Source organism: Platalea leucorodia (genome assembly GCF_965183815.1).
Source record: "Platalea leucorodia genome assembly, chromosome: 11".
Classification (NCBI taxonomy): Eukaryota; Metazoa; Chordata; class Aves; order Pelecaniformes; family Threskiornithidae; genus Platalea; species Platalea leucorodia.
Window position 1 is genome coordinate 15157138 of NC_138833.1, and position 19212 is coordinate 15176349.

General features: G+C 40.0%; 1 protein-coding gene across 1 annotated transcript in view; it reads left to right on the forward strand.

Moving 5' to 3' along the window:
- The window catches only part of FSTL4 (follistatin like 4), a gene marked incomplete at both ends in the record, with an annotated part of 237664 nt that overhangs the window by 209171 nt on the left and 9281 nt on the right, over nucleotides 1–19212 (forward strand). The window contains 4 exon segments of the mRNA XM_082323870.1: nucleotides 1796–1916; nucleotides 9616–9777; nucleotides 10806–10940; nucleotides 17671–17789. Of these exon segments, the coding sequence (XP_082179996.1) occupies nucleotides 1796–1916; nucleotides 9616–9777; nucleotides 10806–10940; nucleotides 17671–17789 (537 nt within the window).

A 19212-nucleotide genomic window follows, 5' to 3' on the forward strand; every position in this document is an offset into this window, starting at 1 on the left:
AATCATTCCATAAAAGTAGCCATCCTACTTTTATTGATCTAAACTCAATTTGAGTTGCTTTGGGATTAACTTTAAAAACTGTTATTAAGTCCCCTCCACTGCAAGCATTTTCTCTATCTCATGCAAATATCATTTGAACAGGGTTGATATCTTTTCTATTTGCAGTTACCCATGCATCTTTGCTTTCCGGCAGGAAAGACCTAGCTGGCCAGAAAACAGGCAAATGCTTGAAATGGGAATTTTTGAGTAGATATTTGTAATAATGTATCGGGTAGCTTAACCAGCTTATCCCATAGTTTACGTGCCAAATCTGCCTGATGCCCAAGGTGGCAGTAATATCTGAGATGCTTTTGATTGTAGATAATGAATTTCAGGATCATCTATGGATTTATTCTTTATAATTGTTCATACATTTGCACATTGGGGCAGCACATGCCTTAGGGTAGCAGATAGCAGAACCAGGATGGTTATGTCTGTGCCCTCTCAGGTCAAGGTCCGTGCTTTGAGAAGGGTTGTTGTCCTGCCTGTAAACTCTATCTCTCGGTGCTCACTCTCAATCTGCCTTGTAACATGTCTAAAAACTGGGCAAGTTCCCAAAATTCCCTTCCACCCTGCCAGTGCTGGCCTGCCACTGGGTGGAGAGGCATGAAGACATTTCTCTGGTGCCAGACCGAAGTTATTGGAGAAGATTGAAGAGCCAGCAGAAGTAGTGCCAGATCAATCCCATACTGCAAGAGATGGGCTACTTTCTACTTTTCTTTAAGGGTTTCTACCTACACAATGGAATCTGGAAAAAAAGTCCTTGGGTTTTTATGAGCAAAACCACTCTTCAACACTCACCTTATTGTACAGTGTTTGTGCCACCCTGATTCTAAGTTGAAATTTATCATACTTTTTCAGTGAAATTCTGCAATGAGTTTAGTTTAGCATGCTTCACACATGGAGCTAATTAAAGAAAAATGGTTCTTTGAGCTCGTGAACTGTTTTTTAAATGGATCCTTCTGGGTTTGCATAGAAGTACAAAACATTCTGGAGCTGCAGAAGTCTGAACATTAATGGAGTAAACAGAGAATGTGCTTCATGTACCTATCAGTGCTGTGGTTCTGTTAACTGTAATTTGAAATAAATTCCTAAGCAGGGCACTTGTACAACATATTCAGGTACCAGAACCTCTCTACTAACTCATATTCTCCCTATCTATAATCAAAAATTGAAGTAATGCAAGAGCAGATGTAGGAAGATGAAGGGGATAAAGAAAGATACTTGTCAAGCAGTTACGGATCAAAACAAGCCTCTTTGAGAAAATGCTTTTTGTCTTCTTCCTTGGCTCCTGCCTAGGATATTGTCTGAGATAAGTGACAAACAGTTTCAGTTCTTTCTCATCAAGTCTCAAGGTTACACTGCATGTTCTAAGAACCAGCATAGATAAAGGAAACCTTAACCCACCCAGAAGTTAGCATTTTATGCATCTGAGGTTAACGGGTAGATATTAAATTCCCACATAAATTAAACAGCTGGAGATTGCCATCTTTTTTATGTGCAAAGAGCACCCTGTTAGCAACCAGCACAAAAGTTCATGTTCTCAGCTGAGTTACTTTGCCTTACTCTTAAATTGCCGCTCATTTTCTCCCTGCATGTTGATTTATGAACTTTAAAATTTACTGTTCAAAATTCAAGCTGTGTTCCCAAGCTGTGATGCTATCAAAACCACTGAACAGGTAGTCTCCCTTCACGCGGTGTTTAATATATTTTTACTAAATAATAAGGCACCTTTCCTGTCTTTTGTTACATACAGGATTTTGGAGAAGATGATTCCCTCTACATCACCAAGGTAACAACCATTCACATGGGCAATTACACCTGTCATGCCTACGGCTATGAAGAGCTGTATCAGACCCACATCCTTCAGGTGAATGGTTAGTAAATGGCATATATGACAATCCATGAAAACGTTCCTGTAAGCAAAATTGTGTGTTAATCTCATTCGCACAGAGATGTGAAAAGCCACGCACCAAATTGTCTTTGCACAAGAGCGAACGCAGCTCAGGGTTTGCTCACTCGTGCTATCACACAGGCAATCAAAAAGAAAGGTACCAAGGGGGGATATGTATAATTACCTGGGCTTCAGCAGGTATCCTAACTGTAAAACAAGCTGTCAATAACATTTCCATAGAGTTAAGAGCAGTGTTTCAAAGCATCTGTTAGACTAATGACTACCTTTGTTAACAGAAATGTTTGCTTCAATAATTTCTTCTTCCAGAAAATCATTTCTGTTGCATGAAATAGCCCAGGATATTTAAATAAATACAGCACAGTGTTTCCAAAACCAGCTATCTAACTCAGAGCTATATATTACATTATTACCTGGTTATAGTCAGCTTGGTTCACTGAGGGCTATTTACTTTGGCTAAAGATATGGCCCACTGGTTTGCAAAATGAGGGCAAACCATTTTACAGGTGAGAGAATCACATGGGCCATATTCCAGCATTCTTGTTCACCTCTGTCCCCTGGACCACATTTGCACATGGTGGAACTTAAATTCAAGCATTTGCTATCTTTCTTCTGACCTCAAACTCAGTCAATCGGATTTAGGTTAAAATTACATTAGCTTAAACCAGCATTTCATCGAGGGACCAGCCTGTGGAGTATCCACCTCCCAGCAGCAAAATCGTTATCCAAATTTAAACCCATATTTACATGTGCTAATATGACCAGCTGTATCTCCAGCATAGGAGACAGGGTAATCCATTGCTCACTATGGGTAGATTTTGATGTACTCTGGTATGAAAGTATTTAGTTTTACAGGAAAATTCAGTAACTTTATTACAGGGGATATGTTATAAGGAAAATTAATACTTAGTTCTTTGTCTAGATAAGCGCAGACCTCTACAAATCAGAGCTGTCAACTGGTAAGAGCAGATAGCTACACACAGGTTAATAGACAGAGGCTGACATGAAGAGAAACAGTAAAAAAGGATATTTGTGCACTTTAAGAAGCTCCGTGGTGGACATGTGGTTTAGGTTTGACTGCAGCTCAGGTCTTCTGCATGTGTGTAAGTGCTCCCCACCCACAGCGAGTAGCAGGAGGAGAGCACGAAGCACCCAGTTGATTTGAATGAAAACTGACTTAATGTTTCTACATAATAATTTGTCATCTTTTGAGATAGTAAACCGTAAAGTCTCAGCAATGTGGATAACTAGATTGTGCATGCTGCAGCTGGGAAAACAGGTTTCCTTCCTCAAAGTGCTATTTGTTTGATGAATGGCAGTTGAGAGAAACACAAGCTAACAACTTAATCCTGTGTGTATTATGTGATACATTATGAGGCCTGAATGGAGTTTAGTTGGCAGACAACAATGTAGACTTTATCATCACTGAGAATATAAGGCCCAAAGGCTTTGAAACTAAAACCAGAATGAGAGGAAAGCTAGACGGAGCTTGGGGAGGGGTTGAATCATTTCATACTCATGCCTGCCACTTAGATTTAACTTGTTGTTGAAAGATCCCATTTTCTTTTAAAATGGAAGTTTCACACCACAGCTGCATGTGGTTCTTCTTATTAATACAAGAACATTGTTATACAAAAAAAACACTATCCATGTTGGCTTTTTAATGTTGCTATATAGTCACTAAATACTGCAAAAAATGCCATGCATTCTGGTGTCAACCCTGGATTGCTAGAAAACACTGCAGGGTCTAGAAATCTTTGTCTTACACCATATGATATTCCCATATGAGCCATTAGGCTTTGCAAAGCCAGGGTTTTGCAGTTTTTGACGTGGCTGGCTGACTGCCCACATCACTAAATTCTCTCCTTTTCTGCCTGTGTCGTGGCTTCCTCCAGCAACAGCACAGATGACAGGACAACATTGCTTGCCTTCAGATGCATGGTGCGGTTCCCAAGGCAGAGCCCTGCTCAGGAAATCCTTCTCGGTTTTTAATAACTTAAAGGACAAATTGAGGAATTTCTCTTGACAGGAGTAAAGGGAAGAAACTGAGCTGAGCTGAATTGAGTGAAGATGCCGAGAATCTAAGTATAGTTGATGGGCTCTGTTCAGCGCTGGGGATTGTCTCTGTCTGTCGGTATCAAAGTAAAAACTCCATCTTCAACACAGGAGGTTTTTTGTTGCTTTTCTGTATTGGACTAAAACTGTAACAGAATGTGACAGAACCAAGTCAGCCAGAGCTCAGGTGTATCTGCTCGCCTGTCTCCTCCAGGGAGGGACTGATACAATTTTAAATTCAAAAACACAGATTTTTTTTTCTCTCTTTTTAATAGAGAAAACTCCAAGTTTCTCTATTAGGAAAGAGTAGAGAAAGAAGAACCAACCAAAAGTAAAAGGATTTATCCCCCACCCTTGTCAAGCTCACTGTGTCTGTACAAGCAGGTCCCAACTTTTAGACTGTGTCTCAGTTAATTCAGTGTTTTTCAAAGCTGCAGTAACTCTTCCAGTGTCCTTTGATCCTTTTTGTACCGCCTGGGCCCTGGCTTACTGTTCCCACTGAGGCCCATAAGTCCAGCTTACAAATTATTTTCCTTTTATTGCATTTTTCTCTGTAAAAGACTCTGGTCCTAGTTATATGCACCCTCTTCATATGATTTTATCCAACATATTCTCTTTATCGTACTTTCTCCTTTGTCTCTTTTCAGAACATAACACTGCCTTGTAACAGCTCATTGATTAGATGATAAGGAACTTAGGAAATACAAGCTTAAATAGAAAGCTTGGAGCCCAATTTTGACAAAAATTTAAAGTTTCTGGGTTTCAGAGCTCTAGTTGAATGTACTACAGATGAATCAAATTTATCAAAAGTTTACCCATAGAAAGCCTTGCTTTCATCCCAGTATATTGTCATGGTTGTTTCTTCTCTTCCCCAAGGACAGTAAATTTACTTCATCGCAGTCAAATCCTGCTGGAAGACGGGCACGCGCTTGTCCATGGCAGGCAAGCAGTGTCCTTGCTGATGCTTGCTGCTGTGCCTGTGCCGTGCAACCCAGCCACGTGCGTGCAACGCTGTGCTTGGGCTGTTTAACCAGGCTGCAATGCAATGCTAAAAGCAACTCCACGTTGTCTGACTCAGCATCAGGCATTGCACAGTCTAGACTTGCCTAAAGATCCTCTCCAAAGGAGCCTTTCTGAAGGGGAAAAGAAGGTTTGTTTTGCTCAACTACTGAATGTGGTGCAGTGCTTCCCTTTGTATCAGCTGGTTCACAATATCAGAAATAGCACAGGCAGATCCAGATGCTTATTTTGACAAGCAGAGATGAGACTCCTGTTAGGCAGAAAATGTGAAGGCCAGCAGATGAACGCCTCAAACTGCTGGCTCACATCTTCTGGGCAAGAAGCATAAAGCGCACATGTGAAATGCAGCCTACATGTGACATTCAAATGTGGTAGGTTTGGGTTGAGATCACCAATGTTAGGATTCACAGCAGTGGTGAAATTTAAGTCAGTGTATTTATACACCTGGCCCTTAATGGAAGAAAAGAACACAATGAAAGGCAGCGCAAAGTTTAAGAATGAAAAATTCATCTTGAGTGCTGGTATCTGTGATCAGGAGAAGCCAAGAACAGTAGGAAAATTATATTCTCTCCTATGTATGGATATTACTTGGGAAATGTGTACAGCACGCTAACTATAGGGAGGAAAAGCAATTTATCACTTTCAAGAAGAAAAAGAGTTGCAGAGGATAAAGAATCTCATAAAATTGTAATCTACTATGAAAATTGATAGTTTGCAAATCAAGAGACTGCTGAGTGTAGGGCATCATTTTCCTTGGTCCTTGCATTCTGGAAAACATCAACATAAATCGGAATATTGTATTCCTTGAAAACAGTTTTAAAAAGCCATTCGATCCTCGGCCCAATTGTAAGGGTCCAATAGGACAAATTTTCTAGTAACAGAGAGATGTTTTAAACACAGATGTTTTGTTAATGTGGCTTTTCAAGAGAAATCATATAATGCTGCAAACTCCTTTCAAGTCATAAATGGAAAGATTAAAACACCTCAAGTAAATTATTAATTTATTAATTATTATTAAGCCTTGGGGTATATAGGTCCTATAGCAGCAATGCATGTCTCTGAGGCTTGATACCACCGTCTGTGCTCATCATGTGCTTTATCACCTCAGCTGTTTTATTGTAATGAATTGGTCTGCTCACAAGTAAGGTACTACTCAGTATGCAGTAGTAGGCAATCTACCCAATCTCTTACTTATTTGAATACCTCTTTTTTCCTACTTTGCTTAAGATAATAGCATTTTTATATTGCCTTTGGCTGCAGACACAGTGATGGTTAGCGATGATGTATATTCACCAAGGGAAATAGCAAAGGATAATCCATATATTCCAAAGTCTGGAGCTGAAATCTTTGCAAGTTTAAAGTAAAATGTGCTTACTTGGAATGTATTAATTTGTAGCAAGGACAATAAAAATGCATTCTGCAGTTTGCTGTTATCACAAGGCAGTTGCATGCAATAATTTACCTGTGCAATGAATTATGTAAGACAAGGGAGAAGAAATAAAATGTTTAAAAATGGAAGGAGCAGGAAAATGATAAGAGGACAGGAATGGAGATGCACACATATTTTTGAAGGAGAAGACAAGCAGTTTCCTTATTAATCACTCTTGAAAAGACACCTTGCTATAATTTCAAGTTAAGCTAATTTTCATGCAGAACATTGATTCAGTGTCTAGGACCCCTGAGCTACTTTTTGCAATATAAATCTATTGTGTTTTCAGCTATGCAGGTAAAATATGTGGGTTACTCACATGCAGACTAACATGGTATGAAGCAAAAAACAGAGAGATACAAGTAAACCCTGCTTTGTGAAGGAGTCCCCTGTTTCCAGGGAGCATGATCCTTGTGGCAGTCATTGGGAGGGCTGACGTGAGTGTCCGTATGAAGAGGAAAGCCTAAAGCAAACCATTATAAGAAAACCTGATCAGCCCAAACTGGTTTTGAGAGCATTAAATAGGTGATGTCTTGGATGGGCTCTCTCTCTGTCAAGAACTGGTGGGTGAGAAAACACTACTAGGCTTGGAGTGCCTTTGGCGATTTGGGATATGTTAGAGAAGGGCTTGAGCCCGGCTTGGGGATCTCCGTCTCGCCTGGAGCCGGGCAGTTGGAGGCAGGCAGCTGTATCCTGGCAGGAGCAAAGCTCCGCATGGGGCACGGGACCTCGCAGGCTTTGCTCCAGAGCTGGTTTTCATGTAGCATGAGCAGACAAGTCTGTCTGCAAGAGGCTGGGGCAGGCAAACCCCCAGGCAGAGAGGGTCAGCATTGCTTGTGGACTAGAAGAAGCAGGTTTGTGTTGTCTGGAGAATTAGGAAAGTACCTGGGGACATTAAGTACTAACTGCTCGTTGACTTCACCAGGATTTGGGCATCTAACCTGCTTGGGTATTGTAAGTTTTTTCCTATGCATATGTAGGAGACAAACCATCTCTCATCTACGAGTCTGGATTTCAATGGACATAAACTTTCAATGGACCTCAGTTCCTAAACTGTTTCATTCTAAAAATGTTACTAGTAGCAAGCAAATCATAGGTGAGGCAAGCATTGAGTGCAGGACCTTCATAAAATTCTGTCAAAGTGGACACAAATTACTATCTTTATCCTATTGCGCCTGGAGAATTTAACTCCTGACTCTCAGTCTTATCCCCCTGAATTGCTTGGGCACTCTCACTTAAATAAATGCAGGGGTGGCTGACAGCTGCCAGCCATCTCCAGCAGCAGATTGCTTCCTTTGCTCTCCTTCCGCTTGATCTGCCACCTCCTGAAGTCAGGAGGAGCTGCAACCCTGACAGCGATGGGAGGAACAGAAGACAAAAAGCTATAGTAAATGCTTTTATTTAGAATTTGCAAACTCAATTTAATAAAACAAACCTTGTTTTTTTGGTAACCTCCTGATTAAAGAGCTCTTACATGGTGTTTTACTCACTGCCCTGCATCTTAGAACGCGCTTTCTTTTCTTCTCCAGTAAAAGAAATAGAAGACGAGGAAGTAAATCCACACCTCCAGTGCAGAGGTGAAGTTTAAAGCCATTCCTTTGCTAGAAGTCCCCATTTTTTTGTCTCTCCAGTTGCCCCTAGGCATTTCCTCTCAGATTACACTTGAACAATCTCTTGCTTTTAAAGCTATAAAAAACAAGTAGACTTGAGGGCTTTCTGTCGTGGCTGATTTCCTTCCAAGCTGATGACTCAGCTCTGGTTAATACTTGGCAGCTGGTAGGTAAGACAGAAGTAAAATACATCTGTCTCTGGTAAGGCCCATAAAAAATAGAAATAGAAAGATGGAAAGTATATGCTAGTGAATGTAATTATTTAAACTATCCCCGTATGGATATATTGACACATAGCAAGCTGCAAACACAGATTTCATTTTATTCTAAAGCAACTGTTAAGTCAATTTAATTTTGCCAGTCCTGGACCCTAATGACATAAAAACACAGCAGTGAGTTAGGTACCTTAAGCCAGTGATTTCCAGTGGAAGTTTGTTATTGAATCATTCAGGCTTTCTAAAAACCCCGCAAATTATTCTCAATCTTCCACTAGTGCTAGCGGAGGTTACTCATTTTCTTTGAGGAAGAACTTGGGTCCCCACATACCACATCTACATTTGACTCTGACCGTGGTTGTACAAAACTGGACACCTTTCAACAGTTACATCATGAGTCCCAAAATCTCCTAATCTGGTAGAAAAGTTGACCACGTGATTATGAAACACAGCAGTCCATGAACACCCTTCAAATACCATCAGCCGTGATACGGCACATCCTCACGTTTTCTTTTATTATGTCCCTTGAGGTGGGGTCCCACTGATATTTTTCACAGATATTGCAATATTGCAAATTCTCTTTAAAGTACGTGAGTAAATTGTTAAGAAATAGTTAATGGGTGATATTAAGCCTTGTTGATTTGAGCAATGAAGGCAACATGATTGAAAATCAATGAACTTGTCTGAAATGGTAATATAATTAGTAGTTCTGCCAATGAAGTATATTAAATAGTTCAGAGGGGCCTTTCTGAAACAAGGTAAGTCACATTTTGAAAGCCTCCCAGAAAAAAACAGCAGTCATTTATAAACAGTTCATTTGTTCACAACAACAGGTAGTGAATGTACAGGCTATTTCCTGATGGTTATTTAATTAAAATGTTGAATAATATGCTACTTCTAATAGGCAAGAACTCCAAATCCTTCCTTACTAGATTCAGTGAGCATTTGGAGTTTATGCTTTAATTTTTAAATGTGTGAGTACCCCGCCTTACGTTTTAATCCAACTTTACTTAAGTTGAGTCAGTCACTTAATGAAAGAAAGCAAGAACAAGCAAGAACATTCTAAATACAAAATCAGATATCGAGGTTACTCCCTGGCGTTGGTTTATTAGTTTACTCTTTTCTGTTATTATTTTCTCTTTTCTGCCCCCAAAGTTGAGCTGTAGAAAAATCATTACTGTACCTTGCTCTGAAAGCCAGGATGTTGCTTATTTCCCCAGTTCTTAGATGAGACCTCTTCTGCAGCGCCATTTGAAGGCAGCGACTTTCAAGCCACCGACACGGGGTGGCACCTGGTAGGTGAGTTTAAAGTCGCCAATTCCTTGTTTCCCGCAGTGCCACCAGTGATTCGTGTCTACCCTGAAACGCAGGCGCAGGAACCTGGCGTGTCGGCAAGCCTCAAATGTCACGCCGAAGGCATCCCTAATCCCCGAATTACCTGGCTAAAGAACGGCATTGATATCATGCCAAAACTATCCAAACAACTAACGCTCCTAGGTAAGAACAGAATTTTGATTAATTAAAGTATTGTAGATGGGGATTAAGGAGGATTATTTTGCACTTTAAACTAGAAGTTCTTGTACTTTCGCTAAGCCACAGTTGTTGGAAATCGTGTTACAGAACCCCTGTTCTTTCCTTCTATCTTTTTCTCCTGTGAATTTCTCGGGAAATACAGTATTGATTGATATAAGTGGTAATGGTGTTCTGTTAAAAGACAGTGTGCCTGGTTCTCCACTGCCTTGCCTCTTGTGTACAGCTGTGCAAATCAGAAGAGAAATGCATTAAATTATTTGTTCAGGTATAAGGACTACATTGGATGCAAGTCAGCTGAGAATCAGGCTGCAGTTCACCTATCTTCTCATGCTCACCTCTGCAGAGAGAATCAGGCTCTTGACTCCTGTTGGTCCTTGTTCAAATGAGGGTGCAACAGACACAATGAAAGGCAAAAACTTTTGTTTGCAATTTCCTGTGTAAAAACATAAAAAACCTCCCCAGACACCCCCCAGTCTGGCTGTGGTATATTGCAGCCCTCAACCAGTGTTGGCAACACAGATGTCCCTGCATGGTTGGGTGCAATATCTCAAAATTTTCCAAAGGCTTTAGGCAACAGTCCCACTCCAGAAAGCAAAATAATAGGAGGAACTGTAGAAAGATCCCTCCCAAACCCAAGTTTTTGGTGAGCTGATGAAAAACAGATTGCAAAATTGAAGTGAATTTTTCTCCACTAAAGCCAAAGCGCTTTTTTTGAACAAGAAGAAATAAATGAAATGTAATTTATTGTTTGCACTTGGGATTGTTCTTTGTTTGTTTCTGGCACAGAGTGTGTGTGTGCCAATGGAAAGAAGCGGAACATCAGCTCTCATGAGAATCCCTCAAATACCTCTATTTATGTATGGGGAAACATTGTGCGGCGAAGCCACCCCGTTGAGCCACTGCTGGGCGGCTGCGGCAATGAAAGGCAATTAAGGGCAGTAAAAGCAATTAGCAGCAGTGAGGAACACTGTTTATGGATGTCTTTCTTACAGCAAACGGAAGTGAACTTCATATCAGTAGCGTTCGATATGAAGACACTGGTGCCTATACCTGCATTGCTAAAAATGAGGTGGGAGTGGACGAGGACATATCTTCACTTTTCATAGAAGATTCGGCAAGAAAGACCCGTAAGCTTAATTTTCCATGTATTTATTTCTTTAAAGCGTGTTTAAATGTGGTGGTATACATGCAATTTTATAGTCCAGTCCGTTGCATGTGGTATGTTGGACTCTTACTCGTAAGGTAATGACAATTTTGTCTGCGCTTTGATCAGAGGATTGGATACTGTTTTGGGAAGGAACCGCATGAGGAAGGTAAAATCTCCTTGTCCAGAACGATGATGCCTGTCATGTGCCAGAAGTGTACTGGGTGGGGTACAGGTAACATCTTTACTAAAGTAACAAATTGGCAATAGTTTTACATATAAAAGAATCCAAAACCTAATGGTTTGTCAAATTATATGCGGTTTCAGATAATAAATTTCACTGATTTCTGTACAAGACTTCTTTTAAAGGCAGTTAAGAGTCAAAGTTCTCAAATATTTAGATGCTTGAAAAACGTTCTGATTGAATTATTTATTTTACTTGTGTCTACATCACTAACTAGCAAAATAGGTTTCCCTTGGTGTGAAATTATCTTCCACTTCAAAGACAAATATTCTCCCAGCTGCTCTTAGCTGCATGTCTCCCGTAGGAGCGTGGCAGTGTTATCTTGACCGCACTGTCCCCGAAACACAATTAATGAAGGAGGTGATTAGTTGCCCCAATGGAAAAGCTCCCAGAGGCCTGATCCTTCCTAATTCTGCTGTCTTAACTACTTGGGAGATCGCCTGGGTTCATGGTGATAATAAAAGGCTAGGTGCAAATGGGATTTTTGCTACTTTTCTGGCTGTTAATATAGAGCAAGAATTGAAAACGAAGTTAACCATAAATATGCGCTCTCATGGCGATTCTTTGGAAAATATATTCTATTCCTCATTAAATAGATTTATGTACTCTTGTTAATACCGGTCGTTTTCCCTTGAATACTTGAGCAAGGGAAATTACAGTATGTTGAGAAATAATTGGATGTATCTTAAACAGAAATTCAAATGCAGATGTACTTTCAAAGGGTATTTGAATCCTAAGAGAGAATGTAGTTGCATGAAATTCCAAGAAATGATGCAGCAAAGTGTGTAGCTGCTGTAACTGCCAGTCTCGGGCTTCTGAAAGATGTCATGTTTGCTTAGTGAACCTGTACAGGAAATCACAGCCAATTGCATTTGAAGGTAACATCTTCTCTTTAGTAAGACTTTGATCTTTGCAGAGGCTAAAGTTCGCTTCATTTCAGTGAGGATTTTTCCCATGTCAAAGTTTCAGAATTGTCTCTAGAACGAGCAAATGTGTTTAGAAATATCTATCTTTCCTGATATTATTTTATTCGAATGAATGTTACAGTTTTCACAAAATAAACAGTTCATGTAAACATGAGTATTAATTCAGTTATTTGCTACAATGAAAATTTTGACATTGTTTTGTTGTTTTTTTTCTTTTCCTGATTATTTTCTGGCTTTCCCAATTTTCTGATGCTGCAGTTGCAAACATACTGTGGCGAGAGGAAGGTACTGCAGTAAAGTTCTTTTGTTGTAGTGATAATGTGCTTGTCTGCTTTAATAATTCCATGATGGGCCATTCTCCACTGACTTGCCACTAACTCTATCAACTTTCACAGTTACCAGATTAAGTACAGACCAGACATTTAAAAGCTAAACTATTCAAATAAGAGATGTCACTCTCATAATAGAAATCGTGCCTATAACTTCTTACATTTCCCACTATGAAATAATACATGAACATAAAATATATAAAAATGTGAATTTTATATAAACTGCCACCAATGTGAGTAGGCTGAGATTCTCAAACTGTATTTTTATTTGTAATTTATATTGTGTAGAACAATTGCACAAGTGTCAGAAGTGCTCCCAAATTACCATAATTGAACAAGTAAGACATAAATTCAATACACTGCATTTTTAAGCAAGTAATTCAAGCTCTTCCTCCTCAGTAGCACATATCGATGTTTACTATGTGAGCAACAAAAATTGTGTTCTTGACTGTTAGGCAAAAAAAAAAAGCCCACAACAGGTTTTTCTTTCTTCTATCCTTTAAATCGATGCAGGGTAAAGGTTGCCCCATTTCTCCTTGTTTTAATTGGCAGTTAAGATCTCTAGTTTGATCAAATTTATAGTGTGCCCTGCACAAGGTCAACATCTGTGTATCTTGGAAGCCAAATAAGAAAAAAAACCATCCTAAACAGCTAATTGACTCAAAGATATTATGGAGACACTTGAAATGAAAATTTATTTGATTTTGTGCGCGCTTGTGCTGTCATAATTTCCAAAACACACAGTAAGACGCATCATGCAAAGACCCAAGGAGCTCTCAAGCAGCTCGCCCATCTGCCTCTGTAGGTACAGTGCCCAGGTGCATGGATGGGGAGCCTCCCGGCTTCGGGCTCCTGGGGGCTGTGAGCAGGTTCTTGGATCGAAGTCCAGGTGTAAGCCAGTTCTTACATCTGCCACTTGCATATGAGGAAGCTGGGACCTTGGTGTCCTTCCAGCCTTGTGGGGAAGGTCTCTGTGCACATCCAAACTGCTCTCAGCCACGTCCCCTGCCCACTGCAAACACCCCTCGCTCCCCGTTGTTCCTCCAGGAAGGGCTACACACTCACTCTGCCCTTGGGGAGGGTGTAAAGACCCTTTCATAAGTAGTGCCTCCAGGTACCCAAAATGACAGTTGTGCTTCATGCCCTTGGCTTGGAGCTTTCTGGTTTGCTGTGGCTTGGCCCAAAGGATTTTAGGGGCAGAAGGGAAGTGCCAGCCCTTAGTGACTGGTGCTACTTTGGTAAGGTATGCAAACACCCATGCATGTTGGCTGTTGGCTGTCCCGCTGTTGGCTGCAGACACGTACACGCAGCAGACACAGCAGACTGGAGGTCATGAGATGTGGCACAGCCACCTAAGACAGCTCTCCAGCACTTATTCCCAAATATGCCACCTGCAAATGCCTGGTGCAGAGCAATGAAGAGTGTTTCTTTACTGCTGATGTTCCTGTAAATGGCATTATAGGCACTAAGAATTGCTATTTCCCTTCTGCTTGGAAGTGAAATCTCTAGTGCATCTAATCAGTCCAGCATCATCTGCATGATGCTACATGGCTGTTTATATACTGTGTCCCTCATGCTCCTTTTTAAAGAAAGTAGTTGGATAACCCTAGCAGGTGTGGAAGTATAGTAATATTTAAAGAACAGCTAAGAAGTCGGTTTCAGAAAGTCTTATAATTCTGCTAAACAATATGGACTTACTGCTTATCAACCTTGTACATTTTAAATAAAAGTATGAGCAATGTACAGGGAAAGCATGGGTAGTAAGAGCAGATTTACTGTTGATGTTCCTAAACAATTGAGTATCTTTAGAGCAGGTTTATTCCCTTTCCTGTATTGTTCTGTAGTATTTGATTGGCACGTTCATTCTAGACAAAGAATCCATCAAACATACTTTAGCGTCTGAAATCTTGGCACAGAGAAAGTTAGAAGAGAGGAATTGTATTTTTGTTTTTACGTTTTAATGTATTCTTTCAATTCCATTAAAATGTAAACTTATGTGTAAGTAGCAGTATTAACGAATGGATTGGTAGACTTGAGCTCCTGTAAAATGATTACATCCTCATGCCCACAAGGTCTGTAGTAACTAAAGCTATTGGGAAAATGCCTAGACAGAATATTGTGTAGAACAAGCTTTTGCTGCAAGTCAAAGTTTTAACACAAGTAGTTGGTCATTTTAAAAGTCAGTCTATCAGTCTGTTCTCAAAACCTTTCACAGACCATGCACAAGTAAAACCTGAAGAAATGAGTGCACATAGCATGACCAGCCAGTTAAACATGGAACTGGAAACACATGCAATATTTACTCAATGTACAAACTAGTTTTTAATTTTGTACAGAGAAAACTACGAGTAGCCCAAATGTAAGGCAGAGATTTGTTTTCATGCCAGTGTTCACTTCTGCAGTGAGTGTTGCTTTTTTCATACCTGGATAAAGGGAGCATATTGTGCCAGCAGGCAGTCGTCAGTTATATGAATGCATGTACTTAAAAAATTGAAAGCCTTTTTGTTACCAAAATTAAGTTCTAAAATACTTCCAAGCATTTAGATTAAATTGAGGAAAATTATTCAAGTATCAGATCAGAGGAGACTATTCCACAGTGACAAATTTGCCCTTTGATCTCAAAGGAGGGAAATACAAATGTATACTCAGATGGAGACTGTATTCCTTAAATAAAGAAAACTCTTCTTGTCATCAGGTGTCCTCCTGAAGTTTTTAAAAAAAAAGATGTTAGGGTCAACCTCATCTGGAATGGTTCAAATAACTGTTATGTTTAGGAGACCCTCCCCATTCTTAATGGGGTTTTTGTTATACTTTTGTTATACAGATGCGGTATGTTGCCTTTTATAAAGCCTTTAGTTTTTTAACTAGTTGTGTTGTCCAACCTGAAATGTCTTCAATTAAAAACGGGAAAAAAGAAAAACCCTCCGCACTAGTCCCCCAGTTCCCAATCTAGTACCTGCCTCGCTAGTGTAAGTAACACAACTGAGCAAAATTCTCCATTGCTCACCTCTGTACTGAAGTAAGTCCCCAGACGGAGGAGTTGCAGCAGTATAATCAAGAGTGGAGTCTGTTTTACCGATTGTTTAGAGATGTACCCCAATTAAGACTTGGCAAATACTTCGTAAGTCATAATAAAACACCTAGTTTGTCTAGTGAGAAACCTGCTTTGTCTAAAAATCAGTGTGAAGAATACTCTCTGAAAAAGTATTTTAATTTAAATTGGTAAACTTTTTAAAAAAGAGAGTACCTGAATGCTATTAGTAATTTGCATATTTTAACCAGTCAGCAGAAAAACTTGCACTCATTTTACTGTGAAATAAGTGGTAGAACTTGCCAAGTCACTAACTTTAAACCTACTGGGGTAAAATTATTATCAAAGTATTTTTGGGACTAATTAAGGCCTTAGTTCTGAAATACACCCTCATTGTAATAGGATCATCAGACAAAATCACGCTACTATCGTGCATGAAAATAATAATAAGCATCTTCACAATGGTCATAATTTGTTGCCTGCCTGTTTCCACTTCTTAGGATTAAAATCCTTTACTCATGAAAATAACGTGCACTCATTCCAGCCAGGGTCAAATTCTGCCCTCTGATGTATTCACTCAAATCCCACTGAAGCAGGTGGGAGTTGTGTGCATGCTGTGAGCGCGGATTTTGGTCCAAAGTGCCTAAATGAAATGTTTTAAAAATATACTTGGAAAAAATTAGCCCTTAGTCCATACAGATAACTTAGTTCTTGATGGAAGTTCGGTAGCTTTTTTCCTACGTGCATGATCCCTCACTGTGGCATCACATTTAAGGATCACGGCTCCTGTACCCGCCTGATGCCCTAACTGGGGTATTTCTGTGGTATGGTTTAGAGAGACTCAACTTGAACGTTGTCAGTACAGCAAACACCACATTCTGAGATTTTGTACTCTGAAGCCGCTTATTTGGCACAAAAAGAGGGTTTTTTAGCACCAAAAACCCCTCCTAGCCTTACTAAATACTATATGTTTTACAAAATTTTCCAAAAATGCATTTATCCAAATTATACATGGTTTTACTGTGAAGTTTTCCTGTGATGGCTCAGCCCTCAATCCTGCGAACACCTAAGAGATGTGACAAACTCTGTAGACATGAGCAGTGTTCAGAGCTGCCACCACAGGACCAGGCGAGGGAATTGTAACGCTGAGCGTTGTTCAGATCTGTAGAACTAGGACCTTATTTCTCCATGGGTAAAATGTAATTAGTTAGAAATTACAAATTATCACATCACCGTATCCTTGGCAGATAAGTACACTATCAATATTACTGGGGGTGACAGTGGTCATTGCAAACACTTATTGGTGGTGGTATGAAAAAGATGAAATGATGCTTGGATCTTTCTAACTAGAGTGTTTGAAAAGATCCTGAACATTTCTTAAAGATGCTCGTTACTGCAATTGTAGGTAGCTGAAGAACAACTAAATTATCAGTGTTTTAAGGCATTTCTGCATGGCAGAAATGATAAAATATGATCTTCTAACAGCAAAGCAATGAGAGACAGCCAGTTTTCCAAATCTCCTGGAATGCCCCAGTTGGATAAATGAGTGCTATTGCGATGCTGAACTACTCCACATTTGTGAATTACAGTTTGCAATATTTCAAAAATGTATTTGTTTTGGTGGCTATAGTTCATCCATCCAGATAGTTTAAGAAAATAGAGAAATATGTATATTTTTATTCATGGAACAGATGTTAAGCACTTCCATTTTGCATCACAGTTACAAGAAGTCAAGTTACCTATAACAAGACAACTTTCAGATTAATTTTAACTAAAGCTTCTCTCTCAGTTCTCAAATTATTATCAAGCTATTTTTAATGAAATCATAGAAAAAGCAAAGTCGTAATCTGAGGGAATTAACAACGCAATACAGGGGCTTCTTGTAATCAAATCCCACTTTGGTACATATCCACAAGACCTGAACGTAGTTATTTGTGTACAACCGCCACCACCAAGGCAATGCATTTTTGAATGTGTCTGTACCTCTTCACTCCTTGAAGCCCTCGTTGTGACATGAAATTTGATTTTGTGAATGCACTGACTGCATCCAAATGACCAACTTTTATGTAAGGCAGATTTTGTGTGTTGGGGGAGGAGGGAGAGTTCTTAAAAAAAGTCCTAACAGCTATGGATACATACCCCCAAAAAAAAATCCTACTCCTTTTGCTTTATCCCCCTTCAAGGCCTGAGTGTTGGGAATATGTTCTATGTATTTTCTGATGATGGGATCACAGTCCTTCAGCCAAACGAATGTGAAATCCGGAGACACATCAGGCCCGAAGAGAGGATTTTCACAAGTTATGTAAGTCCTAAACCCAGCAGCTACAAAACTTTCCCTTAATCTCTTCAAAGGTTGTTGTTGCTAAAGGACCCATTTGACACAGTGGTGTTGGAGCTTGGTGGGCTTCACGTGGCATCCCTGAGGTATATCATCTTCTCCTCTTGAAAATTAAGGGAACCACATATGTTATAATACTGACATGGAGGATTACTGACATGCTGCAGAGAATTTGACTACAGGTACCATGTCAAAATGTAGGCAAAGATTTTCACTTGTCCTGTTTGACCTATTTACATATCTATGCCCAAAAGTTGTAACTGGGCTGTAGGGAAAGTACAAAAGTCAATAGCAGAGAGATGCCATCACTCACTGGTGCTAACTGGGCCCTTTTACTGATGGCCTATCCCTACTGATAGGCAAAGGAATGGGCTACTTTCAGCTCTTTAGAAATAGTTTTCCAGTTTAAACCGCAGCAGGGAGGCGGATAAGGATGCGCAGAGGATGGTTGGACTGTGCTGGTCCTCTGCATAGTCTGCTGCTGAACTGGGGCCCCACGCCATCCCTGTTTGCTGTCTGGCATTTTCTGCCAGCGCTGAGTTTACCTAACCCGTGCTTTAGGAAATCACAAGGAAAATTTGTTAAGAGTGTCAGTGAACGTCAAGCACTGGCTCGTACGCAGTGGAGCTCAACATGCTAAGTGGGATAACACGTGCCTGGAGGCCCTGTGAGGCCAATGTTTTCAGCGACCTGTGTTGTGTACTCTTGTGTGGTAACACACATCATATATATGCTCATGAAACTAGCAAATCTCATAAAATACAGGTGCTGAAATACATCCAGAAATGCTTTCTTAGTCACTCCTTTATTTAGGTTTTTTTTAAAGGCTTGATTTAGAGGGGAAGCTGAGAATGTGGCTCCCTTCTGAAGAAAAGGACTCAGCCTTGCTTTCAACTTTGGGAGGAATAAAAGGGGAGAATCATTATCATGAGCCCCGCAGACTGGGTCAGGCTCTGCTGCCATGGATCTTCTTGTGAGTCTGTATTCAGTATTTTTTAAATCTCAATAAATTTGTCATTGATACTAGGTTTTTTTCCACTGGATTTTCATTTACCGTAGTAGAAATCCAGACTGATGCTTACCCCAAGACTGGTCCTTAGCATGGGCTTAATATTATTAAGCCACACTTGAGCTGTTGCTACTCGAAGACAGGAACCTTGTGTTTCTTTTCCAAAGAGCTGTAAATATTGAAGAGGTGGTTCTGGAGAAACAGCTTGAAAAGAACAAAGGAGAGAGGGCACTTAAGGAAATAATGTCAGCACAGTGGTGGGCATAAATGGGATTTTTAACGTCATTACTTGGCTGCCTTTCAGAGAGACTTCTAAGGGTTTCCTACAGATATCATAGGGCCTTTTGCCTTGGTATAAGGAGAATCCTCCTTTTTTCC